The sequence below is a fragment of the Mus caroli genome, unplaced genomic scaffold (assembly GCF_978045245.1).
Source record: "Mus caroli unplaced genomic scaffold, Mus_caroli_1 scaffold_12, whole genome shotgun sequence".
Taxonomy (NCBI): Eukaryota; Metazoa; Chordata; class Mammalia; order Rodentia; family Muridae; genus Mus; species Mus caroli.
In genome coordinates this window covers 118,435,021-118,453,250 of record NW_028227267.1, presented here as the reverse complement: position 1 = coordinate 118,453,250, position 18,230 = coordinate 118,435,021, and the positions used below count along the sequence as shown (strand labels likewise).

General features: G+C 47.5%; 1 protein-coding gene across 2 annotated transcripts in view; it reads left to right on the top strand.

Annotated features, from left to right (window-relative positions):
* The window catches only part of Stk24 (serine/threonine kinase 24), a 94,467-nt gene that overhangs the window by 59,857 nt on the left and 16,380 nt on the right, over nt 1-18,230 (top strand). For both annotated transcript variants that reach the window (XM_021181792.2, XM_029468932.2), the window contains exons 3-5: nt 11,136-11,192; nt 16,540-16,648; nt 17,067-17,224. In XM_021181792.2, the coding sequence (XP_021037451.1) occupies nt 11,136-11,192; nt 16,540-16,648; nt 17,067-17,224 (324 nt within the window). The remainder of the gene's footprint in view (nt 1-11,135; nt 11,193-16,539; nt 16,649-17,066; nt 17,225-18,230) is intronic.

Genomic DNA, 18,230 nt, shown 5'->3' with positions numbered 1-18,230 from the left:
TGAGAGGTTGGATGAGGCGAGATCATTTGGAGTCAGTAGCAGTTCCTGAAGCTGTTCTGGAAGCAAGTCAGTGGACAGCGTCAGGAAGCAGGGCCTAGAAGAGCAGGTCAGTGCAGCATCTCAGAGGATGAATCTTGTTAAAGCTGTACATTCTCACAGTAAAATTTTAGTACCTTTAAGATCAGTTAAGGATGAAATTCTGCTCTTTGTTTGAGCAGGTGAAAGACAACTTTTTATTGGTTATTTTTACTAATAACCAATTGCGATAAATCTTCATTCGTACCATATGAAGGAGGGCATGAGGAATTTTAAGGATCCCATAACCAACAAGATTTATTGTCTCATTTTAGCTGAAGTTTTAGCTAGAGACACTTTTATATGTCTAAGCCAGTTACTGGGCTGTTCCCATGTTGAGGAATCAGCAGATAAATTTACCTGTCTTGTTTGACTTTCTGGAAATTTTCAAGATCTCCAGGGGGTCTTCCCCTGTCATATCTGATCCATATCACTCTGGAAGGGGTCCAGAGCCTTTTCTCCTTTGTGGTATGGAAGGCAGATAAGGGAACAGACAGGGGGGGGTGTTTCTCTATATTGTGTTAGTGGGGAAGGAAACGTCCGTCATGGATTCTGTTCATGGCTCTCAGGTGATACAGAGGGATATCATAAACTGAACTCTAAAGCTGGCAGTAGGTCAGGCTGTGGTGTGCATAGTGAGGAAGTTGGGTATATATATCAAGGCAGAGACTGGACCGTGGCTTTCAGGTTAGGAGTGGCTGCCGAGAAGGAAGTGGGTAGCTTTGGAGCTGGGTGCTTAAGAAGGGAGCTGGGAGGTGGTATAACTGCAAAGACAGGGTTGCTATGGAAAGTGAATGTACCACATGGGCTTGCAGGAGGAACGGAAGAGCCTGCCTGCCTCCCTGGGCAGTGTGCTAGGGTTGAGATTTGTGTTTGTTGTGTGCTTCTAGATATGCCAGGCTCACCAAGGCTTGCTGTAGATGTGTTACACCGGGGAGAGTGACGGGGACCAGGAAATGGTAGGATCCATCAACTGCTTTGGAACTCTGAACGGCCTGGGATGTTTTCTTAGACATTTGGCTGGTTATTTTATTTTGAACACTATTTTAGCGTTACTTCCAAATGCCTGTCCTGCTTCCGTGCTGATTGTTTATATAGTTTGTTATCCTACTGGCTTCAAGAGTCTGGTAAACTCTGGCTTTGAGTTTAATATTTCATTTAAATCCTGCAAATACGTGAAGTCCGAGAGGAGGTCGCATAGGCAGGTTTTTATGAACTTGGGCAGATGTAGGGCTCTCCAGTGGGGATGCTCACAGATGAGGGTAAGTTGGATTTCTGTTTTAGGTACTTCTCTTCTCTTCTCTTCTCTTCTCTTCTCTTCTCTTCTCTTCTCTTCTCTTCTCAGGGTTTTTCTAACAGTCCTGGCTGACCTGGAACTCACTTTGTAAACTAGGCTGGAATTCACAGAGATCTGCCTGCCTCTGCTTTCTGAGTGCTGGGATTAAAGGTGTGCATCCTGACTGTCTGGCTTGGCAGTGTTCTTGAGAATCGCTAAGCTTGGCCAGCGGTGTGAGCACAGAGACTGAGGTCTTCAGGCAATGGATGCTTTTAGTCTAATAGGCCCTGGGTTGTCATGGTTACATGGAGACCAGTGGCCAGCCATACTGGGCACCTTCCTTCTTGTGCAGGGGCCTCCTTGCTCTCTGGAGTTAACCTTCTGACAGTGAACAAAAGGCTCCTCCCATGCCTGTGGTGAGCCCCAGAGCAGTTCTCTGTTGCTCTTGGCTATGTGTCCTGGAGAGGAGGCAATGAGTTTGCTCAGCTCCTGCTCACCCTTCTTCCAGAGCTGGTGCCTCTGTGTATTACTTCAAATTGGTGCTGTGTGGGAGTCCAGGGGACCCCGCCCTCTCATGTGCTGCAGTCAGGGCAGCCCCTCTCCATGGTGTTCTTTATCATTTGGATGTCACCAGTTATTATATTCACGACTGCCAGGCACAGCTGCAGCTGCCGGCCGGCTAGGGTAAGAGTCACATGTTTGTCTTCTGCAGGAGTAAATTTCAAACTTTAGCAGTTGCCCTTGTCCTGGAGAAAATGAGAATGGCTGGTTGAGTCCACGGTACCATCACAGTGACCAGGAGCAAAGCAGAGCTCCTCGCTTGGCTCTGGTGGACTAAACACCAGCAAAGGAAATCTTGCTTTGAAAGCACACAAGAGGATGCTTATTTCACAATCAGTTATGGGGCAGGCTCAGTGCCTAGGAGATATAAAAGTTCTGCTTTGTGCTGTTTCTGAGGCTGGGTCCAGCATTCTTCTTTCTCCCCTGAACACACTGTCCTAGTGTAATTGAAGAAGGTCCCTGGAGACACGTGGCAGTCCTCTCTTGGGTTTTTTATCTACAAAGTTGGGTAGAAATAAAATCCCAATTAGGCTAAATATTCTACAAAAATGCAGCTGTTTTCAGCCCAATGTTACCTATAATTTAAAGTAGGTATCAGTGGACTCTGTATGTCCCAACACATACATGTCTTGCATATTTAAACCTCAGCCTGGGGTCTGAACATTGTTGTGGCTGCATAGAACAGTGAAGCTTTCTATTCTAAAGCTGCTGTGTTCCTGAAACATGGTATGTGGTAGGAGGTCAGAATCTTAATCATATTATGCAACGGACTGCTTGTTAATGAAAGTGAAGGCTTAGTTCTTGGGAGGTAAATGGGCTGTGGTTCCGGAGCCCCTGCAGTGCAGCACCAGGCTCAGGCTTGTGGGTTAAGGACATCTGCTGGGGAAACACAGAGTGGATTGCCAGGAGCAGCTTCTTAAGACCTCTCAGAGGCACCACAGTAGGTTTTCAGTGCTGTAATAATACCCGGGCAGTGCTGAGTGGGGCAGAGCTAGCCTGTAATTCCAGTAGTCAGAGGTCAGGAGGGTCAGGAGTTCAAGGTTATCCCCAGCTACATAGCCAGTTTGAGACCTTCCTAGGTAATGTGAAACTTTGTTTCAAAAACCCAAAATCAAACAGACAAAAATCCCAACTCTAAACCCAAGAGACAGGGAGATGGCTTTAAGTGTTCCAGACAATCTTAGTGTGATTGCTAGCACTCACTTTGGACAGCCCTCAGCTCTCCATAGCTCCTGGCTCCAGAGAACCTGACATCTACTTCTGGCTTCTTGGGACACATGTACTGGTGAGCATGCATGGTGTGGGTCAGGGCTCTGGTGTTTCTGAGGGCATCAGCTCAGGCACTGGAGCTTTTGAGTCACTCCTGACTCACCCACTATGCCACATCAGCAACTATAGGTTAGTTGGACAAATCAGCAACTATAGGTTAGTTGGCAGAGTTTGGACAAAAACAAACTCCCATCTGCTGGTGGCCCTGTAAATGTCTTGTTCCAGCGCCTGAACACAGCAGTGTGCTTCTCTCACCAGGGTGACAGGTCACAGCCCTCTCAGGCCACACAGATGCTACTTCTGTCCAGCAGTTGACAGTGTCTCAGCTCTCAGACCTTCCTGAGTTTCCTCTGATGTGTGTGCTGTGTAGGTGTTCATTCACCCTTTTGTTTACCAGAAGCTCCACAAAGCCAAGCCTGCATCCCCATCCCACAGTGCTCTGCGACACCCACCATGTTTATGCCGTGTGGCACAGTTTAAGGCTGTGTGACGACCAGCTTTCCCGATGCTGCGACCCTTTAATACAGCTCCTCATGTTGAGGGGACCCCCAACCATAAAATCATTTAGTTGCTTTTTCATAACTAATTTTACTACTGTTATGCAAATATCTGATATGTGACGACCCCCCCCCCCCCAGGGTTGAGTGAGACCCACCAGTTCAGAACCGCTGGTTCAGGTGAAGCTCTGGAAATCGAGCAAGAGGAAGCCTTTGAGTACACTGCAGAAGGAGCAGGAGGAGGGGAGCTGGGTCTCTGCCAGGGTCTACAGCCTTCCCTCCCATGAGCCCAGGATGTAGAGGGACACTTGAACTAATGCAGAAATAGAAATTTGCAGGCACTACTCACGTGCCAGGGTCTGTCTCACCTCATCTCCATTGGCACCTCGCCAGGGTGGATGCTGTGGAATTTGGAGCACACAGGAAGAAAGGGAGGTGTGAACTTGCCAAGTGGGTGGTGGTGACATCTAAGGAAGGGCAGAGGTCGTCTTCAAGCCAGGCTACAGGACTCATGTCCATGGTCATCATCCGAGCAAAAGGACATCTTTCATTCCTTTTATTTCTTCACAAAATCCATGTCTTAAAACCTGCAGCCCCGGGGGCTGGTGAGATGGCTCAGTGGGTAAGAGCACCCGACTGCTCTTCCGAAGGTCCTGAGTTCAAACCCCAGCAACCACATGGTGGCTCACAACCATCCGTAATGAGATCTGACGCCCTCTTCTGGTGCATCTGAAGACAGCTACAGTGTATTTAGATATAATAATAAATAAATCTTTAAAAAAAAAAACAAAAAACCTGCAGCCCCAAGTTGAGCCCAGACCCTAGGTCACATGCCTTGATCTTACAATTTTGATATTAATGAACTGAGAGTCTTTCAGGGTACAGTGCAAATATAAAGTGGATCCTTTATCCGATGACTCCTACTATAAAGCCCTTGCATCATTCACTGTGAGGAATCTGCCCCAGCTCATTATCCTGATCTGGGATGGATTTCAGATTTATGAACTCGCCCATCCATAGGGGTTTCTGGGTCCATGCATCTCTGCCGGTGCAGGGCAGCCAGAGGTGCACCGGGGATGTCTTCCTTCACAGCTCTTCAGCTGTTAGTTAGAAGCTGGGTCCCTCCCGAATCTGGGGCTGGGAGCCAACAAGTCCCAGCTATTCTTCTGTCTCCGTTTTCTTCTGAACTGAAGTCTAAGGCTACATTGTGTCTAGCTTGTTACACAGCTGCTTGGCTCAGTCTGATCCTAAAGATTGCAGAGCAAATGTTCTCAATGCCTGAACTTTTCCTTCTCTGCACCCCTGGTCACAGGATCAGTGTGGGACCTCATTCTCAGTCACCATGTTCCCATTCTTAGGAATAGTCCCAAGCACATTTGCTTGTGATAGCAAGTCTGCTTTGTGCCTGTGCTAAATTCACGTCTTAAGGCAAACACTACCAAAACAAAGAGAAATGAGAACATTCTGTTTTATGGCTGATCTCCCTAATACATACAAGAGAAAAGACTGGGGATGTAGCTCAGTGGTAGAGCAGTTGTGTGGCATATGAGGTTCTAGGTTCAATCCACAGTACTACAAGGAAAAGAAAAAAGATGGGACCTCCACAGAAAAGATGAGTGAAGCATATAAGTGAGGCAGTTGCAGAAAGATGTAATGATATGAGTGACTGTGGGAAGTGGGTGAAGCCCTAAGTAACTGTGTGTTGTTGATCTGGGCATGGCCATGTCAGGGACCCCATAGTCCCAATCTCATGGGAATGGCAAAGCGGGGCCATCTCCTGCCCCTCCCCCCATGTTCAAATGTTGATAGTATGTTCAGACAACACCACCATAATTTTCTCCCGCCAGATGTTTAGGGCCTGAAGACTGCTCCCCTACAGAGACTGCCCCTACTGAGATTAACTAAGCCCGCATCCTTGTTTAGCAGCATGTAATAACCCTTCCTCATGTTCCGCTGTATGCAGTAATCTCACCTCCCTGTAACACTGTATATAATATACAGGCTGAGCTCCGGGTGCTGCAGCTTCTTTATCAGAGCTCAGTCCTGGCCCCAGCTTTTCCCTGCCCATGTATCTGGTTTATTTTCTTTATTCCTTCCTTGCCCTACTCAGGTGCACTCCCAGAGCTGTTCTGGTCAGGGTACATGACTCTTTGCTGTGTGACGTTCAACTGTACATTGCGTAGGATGTAAGCAGCGACTAATGCCTACCTTAGATGCCGCATCCAAGTACATGGTGGGCGGAGCTCATTGCCGAAGTTGGAAGCCTGAGGAGGTGCTTCAAAGTGTGAAACCCACAGAGTGGCAGCACAAAGCAGCGACTCAGCAGCTTGACTTGTAGATGTTTGATAGGTGTCAGTTAAGGTACAGGCTCACCCAAGCTACTGGGACATTCACACTAGGTTGTGTGGATCGAGATGTGCTCAGATTGGGTTCAGATCTCGGTCTCTTTTGTAAGGTCTCTTACTTCACTTCAGAGTGGAACAGAAAAGGAAACAAACCCCAAACATATCTGCTGATCTCAAGCCTTTCCCAGTAATGAGTACTCAGCATGCAGCGTAGAATAGGTGGCCCAAGAAGGGTGTATCAACCTTAGTTCAGGGGGTTGGAGCCTGCAGCCATGCCTTGGCAGGCTTGTTTGTTCAGGGGCCTCTCTTTTGCTTCTCCTGTGTCCTTATGAGATCTGCTTGTGTTGGTGTTTCTAATAATAACACAATGCAGATTGAAGTATGGCTGCCCTAGACTCTGAGTTTTACTTACTCCCCCTCTCCCCGCCCCTCCCTTATTGTCTCCAAATACAGCCATGAAGTTGTTGTGTAGCCATCTTTGAGGGGACCAGCTCAGGCCTGAGGAAGGACGGTCCTTGTTCTAGAGCGCAGCCTCCCCAATACAGTTACTCAGTCATTCTGTGATGGCAGGCTTAGGGCAGCTCTCTGTGATGGCCTGAAAGGAGGACGGGATAGGACAGGTATCACTGGCTTTGGGATGAGTGACTTCCACGTGTACACCGAATCAAGCAGGAACCTGACAGAGTAAAGCAGGCCAGGGGTTCCTGGTTTTTTTGGGGGGGTCAAAACCTGGTTCTGTCAGTCCCAGGAGCCTGGGTTTGGTAACCTATTCTCTTTGCACCAACCAAGGACACAAATAGTGGAAAGCAGAGAAAGGTAAGATTTTATTGAGTCTCTCCAACCCCAGCATCTCATGTCTCTGCCCTTGAGCCTGGGCATTGAAAATGCTTAGATTGAAAACAGAATTAAGTAGTCCCTGTCAGGCTTGGTCTCTGTCACTATCCCACCATGGACCCTGTCACTGTCTTAGTGGCAGTCTGTCTTTTGTGAATTGTCTTCCTGGCAGACAGGTCCCTCCTCTTGAGCAGCACACCCCTTCCCATCTCAGTATCTGGGGGGGGGGGGATCTAAAGAATGATAACACGAAGTGTCTCTCTATAAAATGTCTTCTCTCTTTCCAGGGCTCTTACAGACAAACACAAAATCAAAGTAGAAATGCCAAGACTTCATCAGCCTGCTTTTGTCTTGTGTGCCCAAGTGAGGGGGTCAGTGCTTTTCAGCAAAAAATAGTTTCTAATCACCTATTAGGACCTCAGAGGACAGGGTGGGGGGGGGGTTGGGGCACACGATTATTACTGTAATGAGACATAACAGTAAATGAGAACACACATGAACTAGAACATAGTGGCCTAGATTCACCTCCTGTCCAGGACTGATTCTATAGCACAGACTGGCCTTGAGTTCATAGTCTTCCTGTCTCAGTGCCTGCCCCTGCCCTCCCACCCCACGCTGTGATTACCGAGGTGCACTACCACACCAGGTTGAAGCTCAGAGGATTTAAGTGACGTGCCGAATGTCTCCTGGAGGCTTAGACAGTCTTTCAGCCTCAGTTTTAGTTTGCAGTGGTCACCCTTGGCCTGGTGAGTGGGGCTCAGTTGGCTTTCTGATGTAAGTGTTCTTGGGGTGGCTGTTGTGTGCAGACTTCTCCCAGTCATTCATTCTTCCCTTAGCACTTACATCACTGTTGTCACGAGGGGCTGTTTAACCTAGAGATGATAAAGGAATGTGTGTGGGCAGTTGTGTGGGGGTTACCCGAGGAACTTGAGCGTCCTTGGATTGTGTAACATCAGCTTGGCTCTTGGAACCCAGAGACACTGGTGGACAGGGGTAGACCAGTCCTTTTGATGGGTTTTTGTCATTAATGGAACTGATAGGGTGGCTAACTTGAGGTGCCTCCGCCAGTGTTGGTGTTGTGAATATGTGTGTGTTGAGCCTTCGGGCACTGACTTCAAGGCTGTGCAGTCATTCTGTGCACACCAGCAGGTTCTAAGATAGGACTCTCACGTGTTCCTGTTCTTTAAAAATATACATTTATTGTATTATTTTACTGGCAAGTTCAAACATGTATAAAGTGCTTTCAAGTTGCCGTACAAACCCTTCCCTCTAATCTCCCTCCCACATATCTCTCTCTTTATGTTGAGGCCCACAGAATTTAACCAAGATCACATTGTGACTGTGGGTTTAGAACTGTCCTCCGAGGAGCCTGGTAGGTTCCAATAGTGTCTCTGCTGTAGCCTAATGTCCGCAGCAACTCTGTCCTCGTCAAAACGGGGAGGCGAGCCAGGCTTATGAGTCCCCATCTCTGAGTAGGAAAGAGGAGGCAGCAGTTGGGGCTATAGTTTGGGGGTTATTCTTGCCCAGCAGAGGAGGGTCGCAGTGGAGAAGAGAATGGGAGGAGCCAGTGGAGAGTGGGAGGAGCCAATGGAGGCAGGTGCGCTTTGTGGGCTGAGAAGGAAGCCTGGAAGGCAGATCACTCACATAGTGCAGTTAGTAGGTGTGGGTAAGGGACAGCTGGGGAGTGTCTGCAGAAGGGAGAGTTCTGGACATGGCTTTGCTAATCTAGGGTGCTCCTCAGGTGCCCACCCACCCTGGCTCTTCTCGCACTCTTCCTCCATGTTAGCCGTTCCCTTCCTTAGTGCCTGACAGCTGTGGACTTTTGGGGATTGAGGTGAAGGCTGTGGAGAGAGCTTGGTCCAGCTTCCCAGGGTGACAGAGTGGCCACTATGCTTACTCACCCTCTGGTTGCCAAGGCAGTTCAACCCAGGGTTACACTCTGATATAGTTCTCACACCTCTGTTGTTGAGGCCGTTGTGAGTGAGGCAGGGAATATGTTGGAGCCTTAGACACAGGACTGCACCAAGGTCAGTCGTTAGGAAATACTAACTGCAGTGTTCCAGACACCCTCTGCTCTGGTGCCACTGAGTTTGGGCAGGCCCCCTGCTCCCCTGTTCCAGGAGAAAGTTGGACTGAAGTGGGCTGGTCTGGTCTTTCTACATTACCTTCCCTCCCAGGAAGGAGTTTGAATCTTTGGCCATTTAGCTGTAGAGCTTTGCCAGTCAGTACAGGACCCTGGTGGTGTTGGGATGACAGAAACCTGGGTCAGTGCCTCCTGCGCATCAGGAGGTGTTTGCTTCAGTGAGCTCTGGGAGGCAGAGCTCTGGAGAGGCCTGAGGGTGTGGTCACCTGGGGTTTGCTGTTCAGGAAGCTGTGAGGTAACCTGAGCAGAAAGGTTGCTTCTGAGGGGCATTGCACAGGGGACGGGGTGGAGACAAGGCTGCCTGGAGCTTTCTTTGCTGTTAACAGACCTAAAGCCTGGGAAATACAAGAGATGGGAACTCAGTTAGACAAGCCAGAACAGAGGTCATGAGGGAGTACAAAAATAAGTTAGTCCCAGTGCCATTTAGGGAAACAGTTTAGAGTCGTTCCTGTATCACCCAGAAAGTGGCTTTCCTTGCAAGACAGTTTGTTTCTAGCTATCAACTCTAGGGTACCTAGAAGGAGTCACATTGGCCTTCACCAGTAGCCAATCTAAGGGAACTGTCACCGTACTAGCCTGGAATTTACTATGTAGCCAAGACTAGCCTTGAACTCACTGCCTCCTGCTCCCAAATGCTGGGCTCACACAAAAGCTCCTGTGCCCAAGATACCGCTGCCTCCTTCTCTCTCCTTGTCCTCCTTCCCCTCCTTCTCTAGGTTAGCACAGACCGATAGGTTTAAGTATGGCATTTCCTCCTCTAGGTTAGCACACAGACCTATGGCTTTTGTGTGGCATCTCCACACACGTATGCCATTATACCTTTGTTCTTACCCTCCCTTCTCCTGAAACTTGTGGAAGTCTAAGCCAGCCCTTCTCCAGTAGCCATGACAGTGAGTAAACACCATGTTTGAGCAGATCCAGATACTTGCCAAAGCTCTGTGCCTCTCCCCAGCCTGGACTCTTGACCTTCATATGTTAATAGGCTTGCCCCTTAAAAAGCTAGGCTTGAGAAAGTATTCCTAGAGTATTAAAAGACTTCACTGGGACTGCTTAGGTTTAACCTCAGATGGTGGAATTAACTGTCAATCCCAAAAGGACCAACTGCTGATGTTGCTTGTGCATTAGTACCTCCCTGACGTTAGCACATGGCCGACATGCTTCCTCTCTGTTGGTAGTGAGGACTGCTGTCACTGGATCCAAAATGAATGCCAGACAAATACATGGTAGTTGGTTCAAGTCAAGGAGAGGGAATGTAGGTGAATTTTCCCACTTTGAGCAACAAAGGCTCAATCCTTGTGGTGGGAACCACATGGTGGGTAGGTTGTGTTCTGAGATTCAGGGTGCAATGTTCTCCCAGAGGGACAAAAACCCAGGAAGGGAACTTTTGTGTGTCTATCCCCAGCCCAACTCCAGCGAGTACAAAAGCTGTCTTAATGACATAAGCAATGAGGACTGTTTGGACCCTTGGGGCATTGATTTTAGAACCCACCTGGCATACAAACCCCAGGATTTGCATGTCCCTTGTAGAGAACTCCGGGAGGTGTGAGGACAGAGTATCTTTGAGAGAGGCCCTGGAAGAGGACACAGTGACACACTGGTAAAGGGGGCTGGAGAGAGCATTTGGTGACTTATGTGGGTGTCAGGAACTGTGGATGTTGCCTTAGGTTCTGGGGGAAGCTAGGCTGTTCTGAGCTGTCAGGGTTGGAGGAGGAGAGGAGGGAGGTGGTGGTGGTGGTGGTGGTGGTGGAGGATGTTGTTGTGATGATGATGATGATGATGATGATGATGATGGGTGGGAAGTGTTCTGTTCTTGTCTGTGTGCTCTTTGCAAATCTTGACTTGGTTCCAGGTTTTCAAGCTGGGCTGTGTATGAGGGATACACTGTGAAGTGGTTTCAAGATGGAAATGCCCTCAGTCCTGTTCTCTAACAGGGCTCCATTCCAGTCCTGCCCTGGAGATACCGTAGGAGGGTTTTGTGTGTGTAGTGGTTTTGTGCAGTTGTTATTTACACACTGTGCGTTGGTTGATGTTTATAATATGTGTGGGTCTAAAATAATAACAAGATATTCTTTCCACCTAACAAATAGTTTTTCTAGTTTTGCTTTAAAACTAACTCTCTCTTGTTGCTTCTGCAGGATACGAAGCTGTGGATAATCATGGAGTACCTTGGTGGAGGCTCTGCCCTGGATCTGGTGAGTGCTGCCACTGTGGCCATGCTCTCCCTCCTGGTCTGAACAGGAACTCTCTCTCAAACTATCCCTAACCTGTTTCTGTGTCTTATACAGAACTTAAAGTTGCAGGCCTGCTTGTGAGGCCGCTGGGAGAGCGGGTCATTTCACTATAAACCAGTAATCTAATCTGTAGCAGCAATGAGGGCTTCTACCTGGAATTAATTATTTTATCTGCTTGGCTAGTGCATTTTTCAGACCAAATTTACCAACTTTGGTAGAGTAGCTGTTATTTCTGTAATAGCCACCATGGTTTTCCCCTTTATTTTTATTGTATATGTATGAGTGTACCTGCATGAAGGTCTGTACACCACTTCAATGCCAGGTGCCTGCCGAGTTCAGAGGAGGGCTTTGGACCCCTTGGACTGGAGTCACAGGCCGTTGTGAGCCTCTATGTGGCTTCTGGGGAGAGAACCTGCGTCTTCTCGCCGAGCAGCAAGCACTCTTCATTGCTGAACCATCTCTCTGGCCCCGTCATTGCCGTTTTACAGTTGGGACTGTAACCGCTTTCTCCATAACCTCACGGCATTTTCCTCCCAGAATCAGACACTGTATGATTATTAAGGCATGGCTTTAGGTGTTGGAAAAGTGGTCATCAGGCAGGCTATTGCACACATGGCCTCCTGTGATCTTGCCGGTGTCTGTGGTGCATCAGAACAGAGCTAGCCTGGCTTAGTGTTGGCTCCTCTCGGACTTGCCCTCTAGGCTGATCAGCCCACAGACTGGGAAGTGGAAGTTAGGGAGATAAGTCTGCTGTGTCACATCTGGCTTTGTGGGGGACTCAGAAATGCGGCTTCTGTCATCCTGAAACACTGTTTACACTGTGTCCATGCCTTAGAAACACTGTTGCTGCACTTCTCTTCTGTGTCCATGCCTTAGAAATACTGTTGCCCAGTTCTTGTCTTCTGTGTCCATTGTGTCCATGTATTAAAAACAATGTGTCTGGGGCCTGAGGGGATTGGGTCATTGGTAAAGTGCTTGTTATGCAAGTGTGAGGACCTAAGTTCAAGGCTCTGACACCCTAGCACCCCAGATTCCTGTCTGCATCCCAGGGCAGCAAGGCACAGCCAGGAAGAGTGTGGGCTCACTGGTCAGCCAATCTGGCCAAATCAGCGAGACACCTAGTATCCAAAGTTATGGCAGAGAAAGGGCTTGAGGATGGTCCCTGATGTTGATTGCTGGACTCCAAACGTACTCAGTCATGCACTCACAAAACACACGCCGGCATGCACATACAATACCTACATGCACCAACGTTAATGAAATTGTACTCCTGACGCCTGTACTGGGTAGGTTTGTGAATAATGATCCCCAGATAGTCTGAATGCTTCATTTTAGCTATTAAAGATTAGTCTTTCATGGTAAGATGAGGAAGGATAAGAGCTGCAGGGCTCACAGAAATTTTCTAAGGAAGGAGATTCCCTCCACCCCCTTTGAGAACAGCTCCTTTCTTATAACAACAGCACCTTGTAGTTTCCTTAGAGGATAAACTTCTAAAACATGTCTCTCCAGAAAGCTAATATATTAATTGAGGAAATTGCGCATTGTTGCAAACCATAAAGATTCTTTAAAATACTGTTCAAAGTGAAAATTTCAAAAACAAGTTAATATGGTATAAAGCTAAGCTGTAATATTAAGTGGGAAAAAATCAACTGAATGTATTTCATGGTCCTTTCTATATATATCCACACTGTACACACACACAAACAAACAAAAAAAAACCCCAAAAACAACCCCCCCCCCAACAACAGCAACAAAAAACCGCTTCACTTTCTCACTGTTGGGGGCAATACAGGAATGTAGAACATTGCTTTCTTTTATGCAGTTATATTGGCTATTGTCCACCGTGAATTTAAGTTGTAGCACATACTGAGTTGTTTGCTGGAACTCTCTGTCTGACAGACAGCCCTTCAGAGCAGCTGTTCTATCTCTAAGTGCTTAAGTATGTTCACTCACAGGACTACAGTAATCAAATTTACTTGAGTTGGTGTCTGTGCGGTTTTATAAATCACAGTTGGAGGAAACGCAGAAAGGGGCAGCCGCTTTCTTTGCATGTGGTTTGAGAGTTCCTGGACCCCACCATACTAATAAACATCTTTCTTTCTTTTCTTTCTTTCTTTCTTTCTTTCTTTCTTTCTTTCTTTCTTTCTTTCTTTCTTTCGGTTTTTGGTTTTCATTTTTTTTCAAGACAGGGTTTCTCTGTGTAGTACTGGCTGTCCTGGAACTCACTTTGTAGACCAGGCTGGCCTCGAACTCAGAAATCCACCTACCTCTGCCTCCCAAGTGCTGGGATTAAAGGAGTGCGTCACCACGCCCGGCTCTAATAAACATTTTCAAAGAGAAGAAATGGCATTTTCCTTTTGGGATCTGCCTGTCCTTTGTGAATGGGTGTAGAAAGGGCATGGTGCTCCTGGATAAGTGGGCTGGATTTACGGACCTGGCCTTCTCCGTCCTGAGGCCTCTGGTGCTGCTCTTCTGCCCCCACTTGATTCTCCTTTCCATCTTTATCGCTTTTCTGTCTTTTTTTTTTTTTTTTTTTGCCCCCAAACCCTCAAAGAGGAAAAAGAAAAAATACCACAGTAATGGAATATGGCAATTATGTTCTGAATATTGACAAAAAAATCAGAACTATTGATAGACCTCTTTATGCATTTTAGCGAATGCTGCATGAAGTTGGGGGCCATTTCTTTGAGAAGTTCAAACTGGCTTTATTTATTGTCTCTCTAATTGATGTGGAGTTAGCCTGTGCCTGCAGGAGCTCTCTGAGGGCCTGTAAGGGAAGAGGTAACTGTCCTGATGCTGCTGTGACCAGCTTTGCTAAAGAAAGAGAAAACTACCCCCACCATGTTCTCCATCCAGCATGAAGGACAGATTGACAGGACAGCTGATGAGCAATGAGTATAGAAAAGGTGTATATTTGATTTTTGAATGTGCTCAAACTGTTGATCTATTTTTTTTCTTTTTACTTAAAATTTAAATAATAAACTAAAATATTTGTAGGACTCTTTGCTCACTCTTGTTCTCTGGCATGTACTCTGAAATCTGCTGTCTGTCATCTCTGACCAGACTGCTGCCTCCAGGGCGCCATGACTTAAGAGAGCTTGCTTGAGCACTGCAGCTCAGGGCTTGTTAGCTTCTGTGGGGTCGAGTCAGTGCACAGGGCAGAGCGCCATGCCGTCATGGAGCAGAGTCTGTGTGGAGCTGCATTTGAGGATGCACAGGGAAGGAGGGTGGGAGGGGAAGGGAGGGCTGGATGAAGAACATCGAGGAGGAGTCGTGAGAGGAAGAGGTTTTAGCTGATTAGAAGATCAGGCAGTCTGCTGCCAGGGAACTTGAGGGCCGGCCAGCCTTGAGATCTGATTATGAAGGAACTAGGGCAAGCAGAGAAAGGAAGCAAGCAAGCTTCCTTTTTTTTCCCAGTCATATGTAGTCTGCCTGTAGAAGGCGTGGCTCAGATTAGAAGATGGACTTCCATCCTGGAAGACCTGGATTAAGGTGAATCTTCCCACATCAAATAATTCAGTTAATCAAAAATCCCTTGAGTATACCCAACCATTTTTGGGTTTTAGTTAATTCCAGATGTAGTCAAGTTGATAACAAGAACAGCCACCAGAGTGAGCAAAGGCCTCAGTTGCCGCTCTGCACCCCACACACCTTTTGGGATGTTACACACTATCACAAAACCATGAGACTTGCAGTGACACCAGCTTTCATTTCCTTGGGAGTAGGATGCATTAGTTGGTTTTTTTTTTTATGATTTATTTTCTATGTATGACTAATGCTTTGCATGTATGTATGGGTACCATGTACACGCCTGTGGAAGTCAGAGAGTGGCTTTAGATCCCCTGGACCTGGAGTTTTGGATGGTTGTAAACCGTCATGTGAGTGTTAGGAATTAAATCCTGGCTCCTCCCCAAGAGCACTGCATGGTCTTAACTGCTGAGCTGTCTCTCGAGCTCTGTGTTTTTGGAGGCGGTCTCTGGATGTAGCCCTGACTGGCTTGGAACTTGAGGCAATGCTACTATTATGGCTGCCTTTTAAGTGCTGGGTAGGACTTCAGACACGAGCCAGCACACCTGGCAACACAGTTCTCTTTTTTTTTTTTTAAAGATTTATTTATTATTATATGTAAGTACACTGTAGCTGATTTCAGACACACCAGATCTCATTACAGGTGGTTGTGAGCCACCATGTGGTTGCTGGGATTTGAACTCGGGACCTTTGGAAGAGCAGTCAGTGCTCTTACCCGCTGAGCCATCTCACCAGCCCCAGTTCTCTTTTTAAGAACAGGGCTGTGTCTTTCCTTTGACTAAGGTGTGTGAGCTTGGGTTAAAAAGGCAGTCATTGTCTCTTCACAGTGTCTTAGCTCACCTTACTGACTTACTGCACTTGCTCTGTAAGAGCTGCTTTTAGGCCCACCAGACTGCTGACTTGTCTCACTGCTAGGAGTTCAGTGAAGAGCTCTGCACAAGTGAGAATGGGTGTGTGCACCATGGGTGCTTTCCTTTAAATGGGGGTGGGGGGCAGGACAGACCACAGAGTGTCACGTGCGTGTTCTTGCAGCCTCTTATGAGAATTGGAGTCGGGAAGTCAAGAGAAGCAGCTTCTTTGAGTTTCTCAGAATAAAAGCAGTCACTCCCTCAGTCAGGGCTAGCAAGTGTTCCATGTGTGTGCTGTATAACACGTTCTGAAGTCCTAGGAATTGAGTAGCTTTCCCAGCCTGATCCCTCACTGGGGAACTGGGCCCAGAAATATAGATCTAGACGGTCCTGGTGAGGGCAGCTTGAGGAAGGAACAGCTCACACGATTCTCACAACTGCTTTTGTGCTTTGGTGACATGGACCAATCCCCAGGGGTGGCTTGCAGGGCTGCAAGTGTGTGCTTTGGGGGCTTTCAAAATACAGTCCCGTGGACACAGGGAAAAGTAGTCTGTCCGTCCATCTGTCTGTCCATCCATCCATCCGCACCAGGCCAGCAAACGTATTTTCTATAGTCTTTTTCTCTCTGTCCTTAATAGATTGAATTTTTAAAATTTTTCAGTTTTTTTTGAGACAGGATTTCACTATGTAGACCCAGCTGACCTTGAACTCACAGAAGAGATCTGGCTGTTTCTGCTTCCCCAAATGCTACGATGCATCTTGATGCCTGGCCCTTTTAGATTTAAGTTGTTTAGGCAAAAATACTGCTTTATGTAAAGATATCTTTCAATTTTAACTACCCTATCTATTTAGCATAGAGTTTTGTTTCTTAAACTCTGTGTTAAGGTAGTTCCCAAGTGGCTAATGATCTTTTTTTTTCTTCCTCTTGTTAGTTAGAGCCTGGCCCTTTAGATGAAATTCAGATTGCAACCATATTACGAGAAATTCTGAAAGGACTTGATTATCTACACTCGGAGAAGAAAATTCACAGAGATATTAAAGGTAAGGGTTATTACCCTTTTTTTGTTTGTTTGTTTATTTATATTTTTTTGTTGTTTGGAGACAGGGTTTCTCTGTGTAGCTCTGGCCATCCTGGAACTCACTATGTAGACCAGGCTGGCCTCAGACTTAGAGATCCGCCTGCCTCTGCCTCCCAAGTGCTGCAGTTAAAGCCGTGTGCCACCACTGCTGGGTGGCGAGGGCAGTGCTTGTTTTCATTTCTTTGAAACACATGAAGTGGCAGAGCCCACTATACTCCTGCCTACTCTTGCCTATCTGGGGTCAAGCTGGGCTGTTTTCAAACCCCAGGGCAGCTTGCTCTTAGGGGTCCTCATGCCCTGTGGGGGAGAGCAAGCTTCAGCCTCCAGGATGACCTTGGGAGCAGCAGTGCATAAGGCCTCCTGCCTTTCTTGTCTTTCAGCGGCCAATGTTCTGCTCTCTGAACATGGAGAGGTGAAGCTGGCAGACTTTGGAGTGGCTGGCCAGCTGACGGATACCCAGATCAAAAGGAACACCTTCGTGGGTACTCCTTTCTGGATGGCGCCGGAGGTCATTAAGCAGTCAGCCTACGACTCAAAGGTGAGAGTGCTGCCTCCAGATGCTTGACCCTTTTGATCATGCACATTCTGCCTGTACCTGAGCTGGGTGATGGTGATTCTGCGACAACTTCCTTCTCTATCTCCTGCTACACCGTTGGATCCCTGTTCCTCTGGCCTTAGTGGCTGTCTTTATCTTAGCTCACGTTTGATATGCTGGGGACCAGGAAGGAGCAGGTGTGAGGATGAACACAGCTTAGGCCTTCTGAGACATGCAGACCCCAGATGGTTTAGGCTGTGGGGTCTGGACAGTTAGTAGAGAGGGCTGGCCACGTCTGCACATGAAGGCTGCTGGACCCTTTGGCACCGTGGATGAGGGGCAGGGCCTGGACAGAGCTCTGCCTGCTCTAGGTAGGGCATCTAGAGAAATGAGTCCTCAGTAAATCCCACAGCAGAGTGGGCAGCTGTGGTTCCTCGGTGATTACAACTGCTTGTTTTGTTTTTGTCTCAGGCTCTGTATTCTCAGAGGCGCCTATCAACCGGAGTCTGTCTCTGTCCCTCTGTCTGTCTGTCTGTCTGTCTGTCTCTCTCTCTCTCTCTCTCTCACACACACACACACACACACACACACACACACACACACACACACACGTCTGGCTGCGGCTCCTTGTCGGCTCTGTTCCTAATGCTTTCACTCTTTGCTTTTGCCCTCTAGTTTTCTGTAATCTTGTAGCATAGACTAGAAATGGCCCAACCGTCTGCTCAGGTCAGAGACCTATGCACAATAAACGTGATCATTGGAGAGAATTGACTTTCCTGAGCACCAAACTTTCAAAGCAGAAACTATTTAACTCAGAAACGTTCACAGGCCGAACGTGGGTTCTCTTTGCGTCTTTCCGTTTACTTGTTTATTTGTTCTTTCATTCGTTTATTTATTTAAGTTACGTGTCTCTGTGATAGCACGTATGAGTGCTGACGCCCTGGAAAGCCCGAGGCTCCAGATTCCCGGAGATGGAGGTAGGCAGTTGTGAGCTCCCTGACGTGAGGAG